Here is a 19,506-nt window from a genome sequence, read left to right as displayed (position 1 = left end):
GTGGCAGGAGGCTCCACCCACCTGCCAGGACATCATTATGTCCTGTTTTTTACCCTCTGTGCATGCGCAGAAGAGGTGTACATGTGCATAGTGCTCCTGTGCTCCGCACAGTCCCATTCCCTAAATGGTAGTGAAGGTAAGTGGATTTCACCACTGGGCAATAAAAGGTGTCGGGGCATGGGAGGGGCGGCTGCGGTGGTCCTAAGGTAAGCGGGTGTGGGGCATGTGGGGCGGCTCCATCCACCCCACCCTAGCTTGTGCCTCACCCCACCTTGTACAACCAGATGGTGGAGGAAGCTTAACTAGCGGTTATTTTTGGGGTAGGGCTTATATCAGGTGCAGGCATGAAAATCGGGCTGTGGCTTGTTTTCGGGGCAGGTTGTATTTTCGGGAAAACAATAAATACAAGGTATTTATAAAGAGGCAGACTTTAGCTGAAAATGCAAACGGTTTTGCCTAGACATTAATAGCCATTACAAGAAAACCTAGCTGTAATCAGCAGACATACATTGGCAACAATTATTCTATGATCTAGAAGAATGCCCCCCTTCATTTTTCTATCAGTTTTAGTTGACAGAGAATTCAAGGGGTTATTAGAATCTTTTCTGCGTATCTAGTCTCATTCATTACTTCTCTCCAACCTGTTCACCTCCCAGATGAGATGTCACATAAAGCATTGATAGACAGTTACAGATACAAAGTTCCAAATCCAAAACTATTATAGAAAGTAGGTAAACAGCCAAATGGGTGTGAACAGAAGGTGTTATCCAAGGAAAAGAAATAATAGTGATAGAACTTCATTTGGAATGCTGTTTCTTTTATAAAAAATATGACTTAAAACTTGCTGTTAGGAATGATTCCATTTAGAATAAAAAGCAATTAACATTACCACCGTTTTCTTTCTTAAAGTTTAAAGTGGTCACCATGTCAGTTTTAACAACAAATCAACACATTCCCATGGATTCCTTAAACTTCTCAGTTTAGGATATGTAAAGGAGAAAAATGCAAATTTAGTAGAGAAATTAGCATAATTAGATGACTGCAATACTGTGTATTAAATAACATATGTTTGCATTAACACTTACCTACAAAAATTGGTAGGGATCACAATTGCATAGCCAACACATGTGCCTCCCAAACAACTTCCTAGTTCATGAAATAACCCATGAGCCATAGATTCAAGAGGCAAGACAATCAAAAAAACACTCATGAAGATTCCATTGGATTTCTACAACAAATAAATTTGTTGTAAGAATTGAATGCATACAATTACAGTTTTATCAGTTTGCCAATGTGAATGAAAATACATAACATTTAAAATCACAATATTTTAAATGTGATTCAAAAGCAACACTGTAATCTTAACAATGCTAATTCTCAATTTGGTCCTAACTTCCTCACCTCCCAAAAGGTTCAATAGTATGCACTACAACTTTAACAAAAATATAGCTGAAAAAGCTTATTAAGTATATGCACAGAATAAGCCAAGTATTTACAGTAGAAGGTCTATATCTGTATTTCTGATTTTTAAAAATATTAATATTTCTTATATAAATATGCACTTTCATCAAAATACATATTTATATAAGAAAAATGTAAATATTTGGCTGAGTCTGTGCATATACTTAACGAACAATTCCACTGCAGTGGAAAGAAGTATACACTATTTTTTTCCCTATCATCCAGTGAACTTACACTCGTCCTGTTTCTTGCAGTTTAGGAGTTTAGGCAGTTTAGGAGTTCTTGGCAGTTTAGGAGGCATATACCTCTATATATACCTCTATATAAAAATTCTTCCTAGTTGAAAACTATTGGTGCCAGCCTCACTTGTCTTAGTCCTTACAAATATAATGGAGTAATACTAAAAATGAGGAAATTAATAGAAACCATTGTTAAATGGTTTTAATTATGATTTTAATTATGATGATTTTTCCACTTATGACTGTATGACTGTAACTTTGTTGCTGGTAATCCTTATGATTTATATTGATATATTGACCATCATTTGTGTTGTAAATGTTGTACCTTTATTGAAGGTATCTTTTCTTTTATGTACACTGAGAGCATATGCACCAAGACAAATTCCTTGTGTGTTCAATCACACTTGGCCAATAAAAAATTCTATTCTATTCTATTCTATTCTATTCTATTCTATTCTATTCTATTCTATTATGATTTTGTGGCTAAAAGCAAGTTGAGGGAGACTAGGGGTTGATGAAAAGAATACAGAGAAACCTAAGAAGCTATTTCCTAAATTAGAGAAAGAATTAACTATCAAGCTTACTCTGAAAGCAACTTGATTTACAGATCTTCTACCTTTCAAGGAGAAACTAAAATTAGTGTAACTTCATCCCAGTTAGACAAACAACTGATAGAACTAAAAGATATTTCCTGTCTTGTTAGGAAATAAAAGTGGTAAGACAAGAGAGATGACATTCACAAGTGATCTGTAAAAACAAAGGGAAAATAAAGGAAAGTAACTAGCTTACTTTAAAATAAGAGAGACTTTGGTCATATCTTGTGACAAGCTAAAGGATCATTTTGTAATTAAGCATGGAGATTTTGTAGATCAAGGGTGTCAAACTCAATTTCATTGACGGCTGCATCAGGATTATGTTTGACCCAGTGGTGAAATCTAAATTTCTTTCCTACTGGTTCTGTGGGCGTGGCTTGGTGGGGGGGGTTCATGTGACTGGGTGGGTGTGGCTATGTAACCATGTGACTGGGAGATCAAAAGACAGAAACTCACTAATAATGTTCTGCTGGAGCAGGTTTGGACTAGATGACCTCCAGGTCCCTTCCAGCCCTGGATTACCCTCTGAAGCTGTGTCTAGTGCCAGGCTTGTAGTCCTTCCTTCCTCTCCTTTTTCTTTACTTCATACATTCCCTCCCTCCCTCCCTCCTTTCTTTCTTTTCTTTCTCTCTTTTTCTCTCTCTCTTTCTTTCAAAAATGGACCCCCCCACCTCGCCGTTTTTGGCCTATACCCCCTGTTTTTGGCCTAGCAGGCTTCAGGGAAGCCTGCTGGGAGCAAAAACAGACACTCACACCCCCATAAAAAAAAAGGCTCCGATGACAGCTGTGCCGTGCAATCATCAGAGCCTTTTTTTTTTAACCTTTTAAAAGCATTTTTTTACTACCTGCTCCGGCGAACAGGTAGTAAAAAATGCTTTAAAAATGTAAAAAAAAAAAGGCTCTGATGATTGCACGGCACAGCTGTCATCGGAGCCTTTTTTTTACTTTTTTAAAGCATTTCTTTACTACCTATTCGCCCGACCTGGTAGTAGAAAAATGCCTACAAAGTAAAGAAGTAAAGAAAAGGAAAGGAAAGGGAAAAAAAGTTCCGACGATCAGCTGAGCAATGCATGATCCTCTGAACTTTTTTTTTTTTTACTTTTTAAAGCATTTTTAACTACCAGTTCTGGAATATACCCCTGCATGTGCAGAGGGTACAAAACACATTACTTCCTGGTTAAACCAGGAAGTAACGACAACTGGGAGGGGCCTCGCGCCAGGATCGCTACCACATCTAAGCATCCTGTTGGCCAGATCCAGCCCCCAGGCCTTGAGTTTGACACCCCTGTTGTAGAAATAGCTCTTCAAAGAGGAATAACTTACCCTCTACTACCACTTTCTCGCCCCCCCCCCTTTCACAATATTTCAGGGGCTGCCACAAAGAACAGGGGTCAACTTATTTTCCACAGCACAGAAGGCAAGACAAGAAGCAATGGATAGAAAGTGAACAAAGAGAGAAGCAACAGAGTACTAAGGAGAACTTTCCTGACAGAACAATCAACCAGTGGAACAGCATGCCTTCAAAAATTATGGCTGCTCCAACACTGGAAGCTTTTAAGAAGGGATTGGACAACCTTTGTCTAAAATGGTATAGGCTCTCCTGCTTAAGCAGGGGTTTGGACCAGAAGACATCTAAAGTCCCTTCCAATTCTATTTTATCTTCTGTAAAAGAACTTGTAAGACAAGTCATAATGTGAACATACCATGAAACCTCAATATATGAACTCCATGTTCATTACTTTTAGGATGCCAGGTACTAATGATTCCACTTAAATGGAAAATGAAACACATCTATTTACACCTTAAATAATTCATTTCAATCTTTATTGCAATCATTAACCAGCACCAAATATAATACTAATGTAAATCTACAAAAGTAGCTGAACAAATTAAAATAAATGGCAGAAAGTAAATATCCATCCCAAAAACATTCTTTCCATCAGCTGAAAAGTTTCTGCACTGACTTTTATGATATGTCACCAAATCTGTTACTTGCCCATCAGCCAAATGATAAAACACAGCCCACACAATAAAAAGGGTTGTCCTTTTTTTTTAGCCCAATGAAATTTGTACATAGCTCTTGTGGGGGAAAAACAGGAGAAAGGAGTATTTAGCAACTTGAGTTACCTATAAAGTAATAAAGGTTAAAAATAAAATAAACAAAAATAAAATAAATAGAGCATGGTGGGTCCATTTCAAGGCATAATATTCTATCCTCTTTTATTTTTTATCAAAAGCCTTAACCGTAATCGTTTTAAAATCTCTCTTTTTTGCTACACATACTTTAAAGACAGTTTGACAGAGGACTATAAAAATATTAAAACCTACCTGCCAACATACTGTACCCAAAACTGCTGTTGCAAGAAGGCTGAAAAAGACAAGTTGCTCTGAAATTAAACAAAAATGGCGCATTCCTTTAGATGCCATTACTCTGTCGAGGTTATTGTTGTCTGCTCTGTGTGTGTAATATATTTTGTGACAATCGTTAAGTTTTGTATGAAATCCCCAGAGAGTTATAAGAAAAATAATGTGACAGATGATCCAGAAAATTCCAAAAATGGAAAAGCCTGGTATTACAAAGTACCAGAGATCCAAATCACTTAGCTTAAGTGCTGAAAGGATGAAATAAATCAGTTCAATAAATCCAACAAAAATGACTGAGAATCTTCGGCAAACTCTACCACGATATAAATAAGGTTTCCAACGTTCGGTAACAGAAAGTCCACTGAAGTAAACATCAAGAAGGGGATCAGTTATTAAGCAACTAAAAAAACATCCCAAGGGAAATGCATTTGTTGGTATATGCAAGGATGGAAAAAATAACAAAGAAGCAAGGACTCCGAAAATTACTAAATTTGGAATTGCCAAAAATGATTTCATCCTCAAATCAATAATCAATATTGCTAAAGCCACAATCAATAGAATAATACTCATGGATTTCTCCACCAGCATAGTTGTACTGGCAATTGCAAATCCAACCAGCTCAAGTACTTCAACCGTTGTTAGTAAAATGGGCCGATGATGAACACAGCCACATATTCTCTGCACCAAAGCATACAATATTCTTATAATTATGGAGGAAAGAAGTAAATATTTTGTTGCCTCTTCCTTTACATCATTTTTAAAAGAATTATTATCCAGGAAACAAAGAAGGCCAAGTAAAAATCCAAACCAAAGATTAGACAGACTTAAACTTGCTGCTTCCATTGAAAAATAGTAATAAAGTATACTTGCAATTCCAAGAACAAATAATCCAAGGATAAAAATTATGAGTATTAGTGCATCTGCAGTTTTTTCCCACCTGACATAAAGACCCATACATATCGCTGCCAACAAATTCATTCTCGCTAAATAGCCAAGATAGCGGACAGAGGAATGCATGTTCACTTCTCGATTTGCTTCTTCCAGTCTTGTCATTGCTGCATACAAACAATGGCTAACACAGTAACGCAATGATCTACACATGTAAGCACACGTAAGGTAGGGATTATACCCACTTTACAGAATATAAATGTTTGAATTTCATCCAAGAAATATGATGCAAAGGAGTCTTGCAGTATTGTTTCATTTGTAATTATCAGTCACTACTGAAGATCTGAAAAACAAACATAACTTCATATTAGCAATATATTATATCACATAAACAGATACAGTAAATCTGCATCCTTACATATTGTTTTTCAGCAAGAAATAATGTAGGCAATACAGTATTAAAATTTTAATATAGTAATATATGAATCCAAAAGGGGAATTCATTTTACATGGTCTCTGCAAATTACATATGTTACATTAGTCAACTTCCATTTCTTACTGAAGAAGAGAGGTAGTGTTGTTGAAATAGAAGCAGGAAAAGCCAGGTCCTAGTCTTTCCTAGGCATTTGGAGATTCCATTCATTTCTACTTTTTGTCCCCCTCACATTTTGATTTTGTCATTTCTCTCGTTATTTTGATTTTGTTATTCTTTTAAAAACTCTTCCATATATGAAATGGGAAAGTTGTCATACATTTCCCAAACCTAGTCTTATTTCCACTAAAGAAAATGTGTGGGATATTTATTTATATATTTTAAGTATTTATATGACCACCCAACTTGCAAAAGTGTAAAGTCAAGCAGCACTGTAAAATAAAAATATCTGTACTTATAACTCTATATGTATCAGAAAAGAGTAGTATGTATACTGATGGCATATTAATTCACTTTACAAAATACAAGATGTAAATATGTATCATATAGACAGATCGTAGCTCACCAACATAATTTTTACATCACTCAGGTCTTTTGATATTGTTACAGCCAAAAATGTATGGTCATTTTTAAAATTATTTTTGTAGTATTTGGAAGAAATTTGTGGGGCAATGTTGGGTTTAAGTCCTGTACCGTACATTCATCTCATATCTTTAAATCCTCACATCCTGGACATAAACTGTTTCAACTCCTACCCTCAAAATGACGCTATAGAGCACTGTACACCAGAACAACTAGACACAAGAACAGTTTTTTCCTGAATGCCATCACTCTGCTAAACAAATAATTCCCTCAACACTGTCAAACATGCGGCGAAAAAAGATCTTAGGGGCTTTTTAAAATTATGTTTTAATAGGCTTTTAAGGGGAGGGAGGGTCAAGGTGGGTTTGGAGGGAAACCCACCTGGGGGAGGGATAGTGTTCTGTTTCCCTTCCCCCAATACTCCCAGCAAAGAGTCCGTCAGAGGCCTTCCTTTTTTCCTTTTATTTACATAGATACATGTCCTGGCCACGTCTACCCACGGGCCTGCCAAGTTTCTGGAGATAACGAGGAAATTATAGATAAGGCCAGAATTACTCACGAATATATTCTTCCCTCCATTGAAACAGTTAGCTCGCGCCAATTCATTAGCTCGCGCCAACTCATTACTTTGTCCAAGACAAAAAACCAGGAAGTCCCGCCTCCTATTTATAGTCTCTGCAGATGTCACTGCATGACAATTATGACTTGGCTTTGTCCCAACTCTTCCACTGCTGCGCACGGCGATCACGTCTACGTAATCTTGCATGCTCCAAAACTGTTCTTGGGGCGTTGCCAAATCAGAAGGAGGCTCCATGGAATCAGGCTGTGCCGGCCCCTCCTCCTCCCTTTGAGTGGGTGCCAGGGAGGGAAAGGGCTCAAGAGAAGCAGGGCTGGCCAGGTCTTCTCCCTCACTTTCTGAATCATTCGAGTCCAGGAGTCCGGGTCCAGGAACCTGGGTCACAACAGATAGGGTTTGAGGTACAGCCAGATCCTGCGAGGGCTCGCGACGTTGCTATCATAGGTTTGGGGATGGGGGGGCGCGGAGACGAGTGCTCGGTGCCATGAGGGTTATTCCATCGACACGGTTATTGGGAGGGGCAGATATGGTGGAAGCAGGGGACCATATCATGTTCGGGGAGTGCGTGATCATTATTTACAAACTATCTCGCACTCCTTTGACTTTTCCCGTTCCCCGGGTGGTTAGGATCCTCAGAACCCGGACCTTCGGCTGATGTTGTGTAATGCCAGGTCCGTTCTGAATAAAGCCCCCCTCATTTACGATCTGATACAAGAGGGGGGCACGGACCTGTTGGGCAATTCGGAGACCTGGTTGGGCACGGAAGGGGGGGGTGCCCCTGGTTGAAATGTGCCCACCAGGTTTCCGTACATTTCATTAGCCGAGAGCCCAGGGTAGGGGTGGTGGTGTGGCGGTTATTATTAAGGAGGGTCTGCGACCGAGGGAGGTTACTGTACTACAGATAACCGGATGTGAGTCCCTCTTTGTGAGGTGAGGTCAGGAGATACAGGTGGGTTTGCTGATCATGTACCTGGCTCCCTGCGGCGTGACAGCAGCCCTGTCTGAGCTGCTGGAGGTGATAGCCGAGCTGGCAGTTGATACCTCCAGACTTATGGCTACGGGGGATTTCAACCTGCCATCGCTCGGTGAATCATCTGCTGCAGCTCGGGAGTTCATGGCTTCCATGACGGCCTTGGACCTGACCCTGTTAGTTGATGGTCCCACTCACATCGGGGGAAACACTCGACTTAATTTTTGTCTCTGGACAGTGGCTGAATGATTTGGAATTAAGGGATTTAGTTACTCTACCCTTGTCATGGTCAGATCATTCGCTCCTTCGACTGGACGTTCGAACCACCAACTCTCACTGCAGGGAGACGGAACCGATGCATTGGTTCCGTCCCAGGCGCCTGATGGACCCGGAGCGGTTCCTGACGGAGCTTGGGCCACTTCCTGAGAACCTAGCCCACAACTCAGCTGAAGAACTCGTCGCCGCCTGGGAAAGGGTGGCGGTGGGGGCCTTGGACCGCGTCGAGCCTTTGCGGCCTCTGACCCGGCACCGATCTCGACCGGCTCCTTGGTATTGCGAGGAGCTGAGAGAGATGAAGCGCCAGAAAAGACGCCTAGAGAGTGGTTGGAGAGCCAGCCGTTCTGAACCTGACGGAACACTAGTAAGGTCTCATATTCAGACCTATCTAGTGGCGATAAGAGCAGCGAAGCGTGAGTATTTTTCCGCTCTTATTGCGTCGGCAGATAACCGCCCAGCAGCCTTGTTTAGGGTGACCCACTCCCTTCTTACTCAGGGAGCTAGGGAAGATCCCTTGCAAGGTCGTGCTGAGGATTTTGGACAATATCTGCACGATAAAATCGCTCAGATTCGGGATGGGCTGGACACAGATTGGGTAGTTTCAGGTGGGATGACGGAGGCGGATCTTGAGATGGTCATCTGGGAGGAGTTTGATACTGTGGCTCCCGAGGACAAGGACAGGATACTTAGGAGGCTGAATGCAACCACATGTTTATTGGACCCGTATCCCTCCTGGTTGGTACTGGCTTCAGGGAATTGTTAACGCTTCTCTGAGGGAGGGTGTCTTCCCTACTGCCTTGAAAGAGGCTGTGGTGAGACCCCTCCTCAAGAAGCCCTCCCTGGATCCAGCTGTTTTATCGAACTAACGTCCGGTCTCCAACCTTTGCTTTGTGGTGAAGGTTGTTGAGAGCGTGGTAGTGCACCAGCTTCCTCAGTACCCAGATGAAACTGTCTATCTGGACCCGTTCCAGTCCGGTTTCTGGCCTGGGTACAGCACAAAGACGGCATTGGTCACGCTGGTGGATGATCTCTGGAGGGCCCGGGACAGGGGTTGTTCCTCTGCCCTGGTCCTTTTAGATCTCTCAGCAGCTTTTGATACCATCGACCATGGTATCCTGCTGCAACGGCTGGAGGGGTTAGGAGTGGGGGGCACCGTTTTTCGGTGGTTCTCCTCCTTCCTCTCTGACCGGTCGCAGATGGTGTTGGCGGGGGAGCAGAGATCGACCGCGAGTCACCTCTTGTGTGGGGTGCCTCAGGCGTCTCTCCTGTTCAACATCTATGTGAAGCCGCTGGGCGAGATCATCCGTGGTTTTGGGGTGCGGTGTCATCTGTACGCTGATGACACTCAGCTGTACATTTCCACCCCAGCGAAGCTGTTGAAGTGATGTCCCGGTGTCTGGAAGTCGTGCGGGTCTGGATGGGGAAAAACAGGCTCAGACTCAACCTGCCAAGACCAAGTGGCTGTGGATGCCGGCATCCCGGTATAATCAGCTGATTCCATCGCTGACTGTGAGGGGCGAGTCATTGGCCCCCACAGAGAGGGTCCACAATCTGGGCGTCCTTCTGGATGCATGGCTGTCGTTGGAAGAGCATATGACGGCCGTCGCCAGAGGAGCTTTTTATCAGGTCCGCCTGATTCGCCAGTTGCGTCCCTTCTTGGACCGGGAGTCCTTATGCACAGTCACTCATGCCCTCGTCACTTCTCGTCTGGACTACTGCAACGCTCTCTACATGGGGCTCCCCTTGAAGAGCACTCGAAGACTTCAACTGAATCAGAATGCGGCCATGCGGGTAATAGAGGGAGCGACTCGTTGCTCCCATATAACACCCCTCCTGCGCAGGCTGCACTGGCTTCCGGTGGTCTTTCGGGTGCAATTCAAGGTGCTGGTTACCACCTTCAAAGCGTTCCATGGCATAGGACCGGGTTACTTACGGGACCGCCTGCTGCTATCGGCGGCCTCCCATCGACCAGTGCGCTCCCATAGGGAGGGTCTCCTCAGGGTACCGTCGGCCAGACAATGTCGGCTGGCGACCCCCAGGGGGAGGGCCTTCTCTGTGGGGGACCAACCCTCTGGAATGAGCTACCACCGGATCTTCGCCAACTCCCTGATCTCCGGACCTTTAGACGTGAGCTGAAAACATTTCTGTTTCATCGCGCAGGACTGGCCTAATGGTTTTTAATGGTTTTAAATGGGGTTCTTATTGGTTTTAAATGGTCTAGCCAACTTTGAATTTTTGTTTTTAAATTGGTTTTAACTTTTATATTGATTGTTTTATCTTGGCTGTAAACCGCCCTGAGTCTTTCGGGAGAAGGGCGGTATAGAAATTTAAATAATAAATAAATAAATAAATAAATAAATAAATAAATAAATAAATAAATAAATAAATAAATAAAACTATTTACTAAATCTGCAGTACTATTAATCATCTCATCGTTCCCATCACCCATCTCCTTCTACTTATGACTGTATGACTGTAACTTTGTTGCTTGTATCCTTACGATTTATATTGATATTCTTTCCTGATTGCTTATTTGTACCCTATGACTATCATTAAGTGTTGTACCTTATGATTTTTGATGAAGGTATCTTTTCTTTTATGTACTCTGAGAGCATATGCACCAAGAAAAATTCCTTGCGTGTCCAATCACATGTGGCCAATAAAAAATCCATTCAATTCCATTCCAAATCAACTCTGGAAACTACCTGTCCTGACTTCTGTAAGTTGCAGCTGTGGTGGGTTGCTACCGGTTCACTCCGGTTTCGGCAAATCGGTAGCAGCAGTGGTGGGAGGCTCTGCCTACCTGCCTGGACATCATCATTATCAGTAGCAAAGGTAAGTGAAACCCACCACTGAGTTGCACATGCCTGTTATGCCAAAATAATTTTAATATATAATAATTATTTGAATTTCTGCCCCAGGCTTGTTCTTTTTAGAGCATGGCTCTACACAGTACAAGTATGCCAGATGCACATTTATTGGGGGGGGGGGTGTCACCAGATTTCATTTTAGTTGGGTATTGGCAACTACAGATTAGCAGGATAAGAAAGCTGTAGCATGTACACAGTACTTTTTTTTCCTAAAAGGAAAGCAAACTCCTCTTGAGTAAATGCAATTTTATAGCTATTATCTGTCAATTGAATTTTCTACTATATTTCAGTTTTGTTTTAATTTTATTTAGCAATAGCAATAGCACTTATATACTGCTTCACAGTGCTTTACAGCCCTTTCTAAGCGGTTTAGAGTCAGCATATTACATAAGGCTAAGTCAACCTTGAACTCAGAACTCCTGGAGTGAGCAGTGAGTTAGCCTGCAGTACTGCATTCTAACCACTGGAATTGATAGATTTATTGGAGAGCATCTAAATTCATTGTAAGATTATATCCTATGGTTTCAAATGCAGATGCTATTTATTATTTTTTAATTTTTCCAGCATATAGAAACAGATGGCTCTTTATGCAAACAATGGAAGAATAAAACATACAGTCTGTCAACTGCCCAAAATGTGTGCAAAATTACAGAAAATAATCATCCTTAAAATATTAGAAATATACTGTTACATTTATGTTGAATTTATTTTAAGCTAATATGGAAAAAACTATTGTTTTGTCTAGTTTGAAATTTTTTAAAGAACCTACCAGTACTGATCAAACTACTAAATTGGAATAGTACTTACAGGAGTAATGCAAAATGCTCATTCCTACCGTGTTTCCCCAAAAATAAGACTCTGTCTTCTATTTTTTTGACTCCTGAAATAAGCGCTTGGCCTTATTGCAATGCGCTCAAAAGCCCAATTGGGCTTATTATCAGGGGATGTCTTATTTTGGGGAAACAGGGTATGCAAAAATGTAGATAGCCATACATTTTGGTTTATTAGAAAAAGAGATGTGATCTCAGTAATATTTTATTTTCAAAACTTGACAGTCTGCTGTTGCTGCTCCTTTGTCTCAGCAGCCCTAAATGATGGTAAAACCTCTTTTCTTACTTAAGAAACCAATCTAATTATTTGTGCACACAAATGATCCAGGATTTTACGTTAAAGCCTTGGCCGTTTTAAATATCAGTTTCATCCCACCTTTAACATGCAGCGCGAGGTATTCAGGAGAACGAGCAAGCATGTTTTCTATTTAATGCTAATGGGAAAGCTTCGATTTCCTAACGAAGTTAAAGAGAGTTTGTGAAACGGGTTAAGGCAAGGTGGGCTCTGTAGGGTGGCGGGTAGGTAGGACTCCTGTCACAGGCAACCCGGGTTCACCGCTTGACAGCAGACCGAGTATTTGCTGCCGGCAAACTAAGAGCCTTGTAAAGCAGCGGGTACGCAATCGCTAGATGAGGCAGGAGGCTGAGATGGCAGACCGACGGCCTTTTCCCCAACGCTAGGTGGGTCAATTACCTCCCCCCCATCATATACGAGGCACATTCCAACTGGCAGCCGGAAGAGACAGTAATCTCTTAGCAGCCTCCGCACCCCCCTCCCTGGAAGATCAAACTATGGCACCCGTGTGATTAATATCCCGGTTTCCCCGGAACTCACCGTCCGCCACTTCCTCGCAAAACTTCCCCTCCCGCCGCCATTTTAGCACTTCCTCAAAAGTTTCCGAGTGGGTACGGGAAGAGCGAAGGTTCAAATCGAGCAACGCTCTGCCCCCCTAAGCGCGTGGCAACGCTCCTAACCCAGAGCAGGGAAGCTGAGCGGGAGGACGAAAACAGCAACAGCAGAAGGAAGGCGTAGTGCTTTAACGGGAGTTTTTTCCTCCGAGATTTACGACCTGATAGCAGTGCAAACAGACGTCACTCATTCTTTTTCCCCCTTTCAATGGAATGGAATAGGAATAGGAATAGGAATGGACCCCAGCCCCCTCATCAAGAAGGAGAACCTATACCATTTCAGACAAGTGATTGTCTAGTCTCTTCTTAAAAACCGCCAGTGATGGAGCGTCCAGGATTTCTAAAGGCAAGCTGTTCCACTGGTTAATGGTTAAAGGCAATCATGATGCCTTTTGTCCGAACTGGAGTCACATGGCATCTTGTTGCACTCAGCCTATGTACTTATTCAGGATTTATGGGATAAACCAATGAGAAGGCGAAGATCCTCAAATGAAACCAAGCAAAATTACTGAAGGAGTATCAAACTAATATTGGTGTCATTCCAGGGGTGAAATGTAAAATTTGTTACTACCGGTTCTGTGGGCGTGGCTTGGTAGGGGGGTAATGTGACTGGGTGGGTGTGGCCTACTTTTTTTTTAACTTTTAAAAGCATTTTTCTACAACCTCTTCGGCCGAAGAGATTGTAGAAAAAATGCTTTTAAAGGGTTCTGACAATCCCAGCTGAGCCAATACGATCATCAGAGGCTTTTCTTTTAACTTTTAAAAGCATTTTTTCAGCCAAAGGAAAAAAAAGTTTAAAAAAACCCCTCTGATGATCACGTGGCTCAAGGGGGGGGGCAGGGATTTTTGCTACCGGTTCTCCGAACGGCCCGCTGCCGTTGCTACCAGATCAGGTGATCGGGTCCGAACCGGGAGCATTCCCAGTGTCATTCCCAGTGGGTGAAATGTAAAATTTGTTACTACTGTTTCTGTGGGTGTGGCTTGGTGGGGGGGGGATAATGTGACTGGATGGGTGTGGCCAACTTTTTTTTTTTACTTTTAAAAGCATTTTTTCTACAACTTTTTCTGCTAAAGAGGTTATAGAAAAAATGCTTTTAAAAGCCTCTGATGATCCCAGCTGAGCCACACGATCATTGAAGACTTTTTTTTTTACTTTTACCTCTGATGATCATGCGGCTCAGCTGGGTATGGGGGTGGCAGGGATTTTTGCTACCGGTTCTCCGAACCACCCGCACCATCGCTACCGGATCGGGCAATCCAGTCTGAACTGGGAGCATTTCAGCCCTGGTCATTCCATGTCATGTGGTCTGATTTCAGAAAAGTGCCATCACGGATTTCGATGAAATTTGGTGTGAACATGCACACATGTTCCCAATGAACATTGGTAAACTGGTGATTATCTCTTGAGCCAGCTATTGTACTAAGTTTCCATCTTTCTTCTTGTACATCCTGCTTTCTTCAATTTCTTCCTTTGGAACGTATATATATTTAAGTCCGGGAATGTTTCTGTTGCAAAAGTTGAACAGATCTATCGGCATCAGTATTTGGTCGGTTGATGGTCACTGGAGGCTGACTTGAGCAGCCAAACTTTTAGTCGTGCCGCCAACTCCATCACATGGTGATTTGGTGAAACAAAATCAAATGGTGAAACACACACAGACTTAAATATATATATACGTTCCGAAGGAAGAAATCGAAGAAAGCAGGATGCTGCAAGAAGAAAGATGGAAAGTTAGCAGCACAATCTGGCACAAGAGAGATAATCGCCAGTTTGTGCCCGTTGATTCAAATTTGATTGCTGTCAGCAAATTTTCAAATGACACGATTAAATTTGTGACCAAAATGTCCAATACTATCAGTCCAAATTTAAAATTGGCCGGCATATTTCCCAGTTGTTATGTTGCCTGCATTTATGACAAAAAATGGTGGGTAGGCAACGTTGTGGAAATTTCAATTGAACAAAATGATGCATTGGCAACATGCATCCGTGAGGCCCTGCTCATTCATTTTATTGGCCTGAAAGACAAGATGTTTGTTGGGTTCCAGAACCACATCTTATTTGCATGCTTCCAGTTACATCATCAGGTTGACAGTATCAATTCCCAAAAGCAATGCTAAAGAACGTAAATTCAATAATAAATAAGAGATCGTTGGAATTTGGCAGTTCATACGAATAGTATGGACTTCAGCTTGGAAACCATATAAGATACCACATTAGGCTTGGGAATCTAGGATAAGATGCCCAATTGCCAGCTTGGGAACCAGAAAGATACCAACGTAAGGCTTTGGAACCTCAAGGAAGAAACCAAACTACATGCTTGGGATCCTGAACCAAGAACCCCACCCATGGCTGGTATTGCATGGCTATCAGGCATGCCCCCTGTAGCAACAGGGTTGCTGGATTAAGTGCCTGAACTGGTTGTGACAATGTCACCATGGATCAATGCAATATAATAGTAGTAATAATGTCTATATAAGACAAACAAGACAAATCAATAATAGAATGCATGTGACGCTGTCATGGCAACATCCTCAACTTTGTCCCTATTTTTAGGGCTTTATACATGAGAGATGAAACATCAATCCTACTTTTTTAGTGGGTTTGAAACATGCTCTTTCTAATGAGAATGATTCAACAGAGTTTCCAGAAGGGGTTTTTTTTTTGTAAAAGCAGCCTGAAAATACCCTATTTTTGGCATTTTTACAAAAACTGTCACCTTTACACTCAATTTGTGAACTATTGGAAAGCAGTAGGAGAAAACCTTGTGTTGCTAAGTTATTACGCACAAAGTTTCACGTTTCTCATATCTTTCTTTCCAGAGATATAAGAAGCCAAACTTTACCCTTTTTTCACACTGCAATCATTTTTTAAATTTGCATTTATATCCCGCCCTTCTCCGAAGACTCAGGGCGGCTTACACTATGTCAAGCAATAGTCTTCATCCATTTGTATATTATATACAAAGTCAACTTATTGCCCCCAACAATCTGGGTCCTCATTTTACCTACCTTATAAAGGATGGAAGGCTGAGTCAACCTTGGGCCTGGTGGGACTTGAACCTGCAGTAATTGCAAGCAGCTGCTGTTAATAACAGACTGTCTTAGCAGTCTGAGCCACCAGAGGCCCAACTTTGCTCCAAATTATCTAGATGGAGATTGCTCATGAGAATGTTTTTATTATTTTGTTTAATAGAGCACAATAAGTTGTACAAGATGGCCAAGTTTTGTTTCTCTCAACAAAATATTGCCAGAGATATTATGTCTCAAAGTTGCTGAAATCTCAGAGTCATACTGTCGAAGGCTGCGGTATGGGGTTACACAAATGACTATATCTGCAAGTATTGCGTCGGCAAACATAACACTTTACCAATGTTCATTGGGGACGTGGGTGCATGTTCACACCAAATTTTATGGTGACCCAAGCGTTTGTAATTGTTTCTTCCGATTGGTGTGAGAATAGCCCTAGCCAGCCACTAATGGGAACCATAGCCCTGGAGTCATCGTGAGCGATGAAAGGGGTGGTTGCATCCCCTCAAAAGGGTTGCTTGTTGTGGCGATGCAACTCGTTCTTATCTGCAAACCCCTGCCCTGGTTGATTATACTGCCTAGGTGCATAACTCCTCTGCTGTCACTGAAAGGCTGACCCTGCATATGGCTGAAAATAAGGCTTGTGGAATAGGGGGGAGGGCCGGCAATCAAACCTCCTGGAGATCAATGGCAAAACTCTCCTTTTGTCCCTAGATTCCACCAAAATTGGTTCTAGGGATGCTCCAAATAACTTGGCCCCTTTAAAAGATGCAGATGCCAACTTCCACTTCCTCTTAGTGTCTGCCTGCCAGTGTTTTAGCCAAAGGAGATGCTTTTTTTTTTTTTTTACATTTATATCCCGCCCTTCTCCGAAGACTCAGGGCGGCTTACAGTGTATGGAAGAGGCAATGGCCCGTGCTCCAAATTTTGCCGAATTCAGCATGGCATTTGACATGAATTCTGCAGCAGACACCACTTTATTGAAATCCTGGTGAGTCCAGAGGTCACTGGTCACTCTTTCCTGCATTTGCTTTAACCAAAGCAGTGATGGAAGGCAGCCATAGCAGTCTTGACTGCCCAGGCAGCCGCCTGATGGGCCTTGCAAAGTATAAGCGCCACCTTTTTCTCATCTGGTTTTAAGACATCCTCAGCATCTGTAAGAGTAAGATGCTAGCACTATCACTGGCTCGTCAACCTCAGGGTTCTGTCAAAGGATATGGGATTGCGATAAGACCCAGGAGAAGCCCACTGATGTTGAATTATGTCCATAAATAGTTGTGGCGCTGGAATGGCCTTAGTCTCACTCATAGGCGCCGAAAAAAGGAGTTCTGTGGAATTTGCTGTCTCGTGAGAAGACTCAGGTTTTGACGAGTCCGTACCCAGCCAGGTCGAACTCTTTGTCCTAAAAAGTAGCATCTTAAACAAATATGGCTGGAACAAACCCTTGAAGGTAGATTGTGCCATTCCTTCATCTTATGATTACTCCTGATCAATCAGGCCCTCTTCCTCAGGGATAGAATTATTACTCCTTGAGGAAGAGTCCGGAGAACAGGAACCCTGATAAACAGCTGTGTCCCTTCAGTCCTGAAAAGATCCCCCCTGCACCTGCAACTCGGGCTCCACCAATGCTGGTTGCTGAAAATGCTGCCTGCCAGCCTCAAAGCCTCACTTAAACTGCCTCAGAAATCCATTGTTGGACTATAAGTGACATTCCTGTGTCACTCTAATCCCGCCTGGCAGAGCCCTGCCGCTGTGGGAGTGAAAGTAGCCTCTGGCGAATGCCTTCTATGACTTGCAACCGCCCCCTCTTGTGGTAAAGGTGACAGGGACTGTGGAGGCAACATGCCGCTTGTTGATGGACCAGGATCTGCCATCAGCACTGAACCTGGCTCTTCCTGGACATTTGAGCCTCCTGTTGCACTGACATTGTCTGGCTCTGATATCTGGCTGTAAGAAGGACCTACATTAATGTCCTTGTCCACTAGGGGGCTTAGCTGTGTTCTCTTTTCTGCTGCTTTTGCCCCTTTTGCCACCTGTTTTTCTAAGGTCCTCTGCAGTCTTTGTTCCATCTTCTCCTGAGCCTTAGATGGCTTCTTGTTAGCGACAGCCTTGACCTTTATTTTGGCTGCTGCACTCCCTTGCTCCCACTCTTGGATCTAAAGGATACATATCTGGAGCCACAATTGGTAGCACTGCTTGACTGAGCTCTCTCAGCCATCTCTGTGCACACTGAGAAAAGCTGCAGATACTGATGTAAGACCTGGTCTACTAGCTTGTCTCCCCACAGCAGTCTCTTCCTTTTTAAAAAAAATAAATAAATAAAAGGCTGAAGGCTTCCAGCCAGAAAAGGTCCCCAAAGAACAATGGCCACAACAGGCTCAGTTATCTCACCACTCCAGTCGACGGTTGCTCCCAGCCGGTCTACAGGTACTGCTAGGAGTGGGAGGTCCTGGTCTACTTCCCAACTGGGCAGGCAGCCTAAGAAACTCTCCATGTTGTTTGGGCCAGCTCCGGGTCTGCACTCCTTCTGGGCAGGCAGCCAAGAGAGCCCCTTCCCCTGTGTGCTTCCAGCCAGCAAACACTATACCAAAGAGCCAATTGTGCCCTGTGCTCTTCCTAAGCTCTGCGGCCTGAGAATACTGTTTTGCTGCCAAAGCAGTCCTTCTGCCAGAGCAGTCAAGCCCATGGCACTTCACGCTACTCCAACAGCAAAATGGCACCTCTTAGTATTCTTCCAATTTTGCGCCAAAAAATAACCGCCGCTGCAGCCTCCAAGCACCCCAAAATGGCACCAGCTGCAAAGCCAAACCTCTCTCTCCAGCAACACTGTGATCATTGCAGTCCAATCAGCAGCTCCTTTAATTCTTTCTGCTTGATTTGGGGTAGCGGGCTCAAGCCAATGGCCTTCACGCTATCCCCTGAAATGGAGCCTGCAGCTCATGGAGTCTTTTTCTGATCTCCACTTTCCTGCACTCCCAGCTCCTCAGGCAACAGCGGGCTTGAGCCAAAGGGTCTTCATGCTGTGAATTTGCTCACAGCAGCTATCCAGAATAATTCCTGTAATATCTGTTCTAAATCTAATTTGCTCTCAGAGCTCTCTCTCCTATGTCTAGTTGAGCTTTAGACTGAGTCGAAACTGGGGACCGTGAGCAGAGAGCATGTCTTCAGTTTGAACTCAGTCTAAAGAGCTATAAGACAAGAGTCATCCATGCCTGGAGTCTATCAGCACTTCACTAGAAAAAAATTGATTCATGCTAGAATGGGCACAATAACAAATAGGGGTTTTGATTAAGGCTCTTTTTATTCCCCAACAGTAAAGAGAATGGATGAAATAGATTGCCTGGAACACCGAACCACAGAGTTCTTGTTGTGGTAGGAATAGAGATGCCCTACAAAGCTTTGTAGAAAGTTAGCACCCACCACTCTCCTAAAAGAATGAAATATTTTGGGAAATATTATAGAAAGCAGAATATTATACTTCCCTAAA

At 42.8% G+C, this 19,506-nt stretch overlaps 1 protein-coding gene across 10 annotated transcripts in view; it reads right to left on the bottom strand.

Moving 5' to 3' along the window:
• TMEM168 (transmembrane protein 168) overlaps positions 1–13,383 on the bottom strand; it is a 167,614-nt gene extending 154,231 nt beyond the window's left edge. The window contains exons 1-4 of one of the 10 annotated variants that reach the window (XM_058191942.1): positions 13,268–13,371; positions 5,791–5,888; positions 4,622–4,661; positions 1,086–1,228 (exon numbers count right to left, since the gene is read on the bottom strand). In XM_058191942.1, coding sequence (XP_058047925.1) covers positions 1,086–1,228; positions 4,622–4,661; positions 5,791–5,861 — 254 coding nt within the window. In that variant the 5' untranslated portion in view covers positions 5,862–5,888; positions 13,268–13,371. The other 9 variants (XM_058191941.1, XM_058191945.1, XM_058191939.1 and 6 more) reach the window with 9 other exon arrangements.
• Positions 13,384–19,506: the final 6,123 nt, after the last annotated feature.

Source organism: Ahaetulla prasina, chromosome 7 (genome assembly GCF_028640845.1).
Source record: "Ahaetulla prasina isolate Xishuangbanna chromosome 7, ASM2864084v1, whole genome shotgun sequence".
Lineage (NCBI taxonomy): Eukaryota > Metazoa > Chordata > Lepidosauria > Squamata > Colubridae > Ahaetulla > Ahaetulla prasina.
This window is presented reverse-complemented; position numbering and strand designations above follow the sequence as displayed.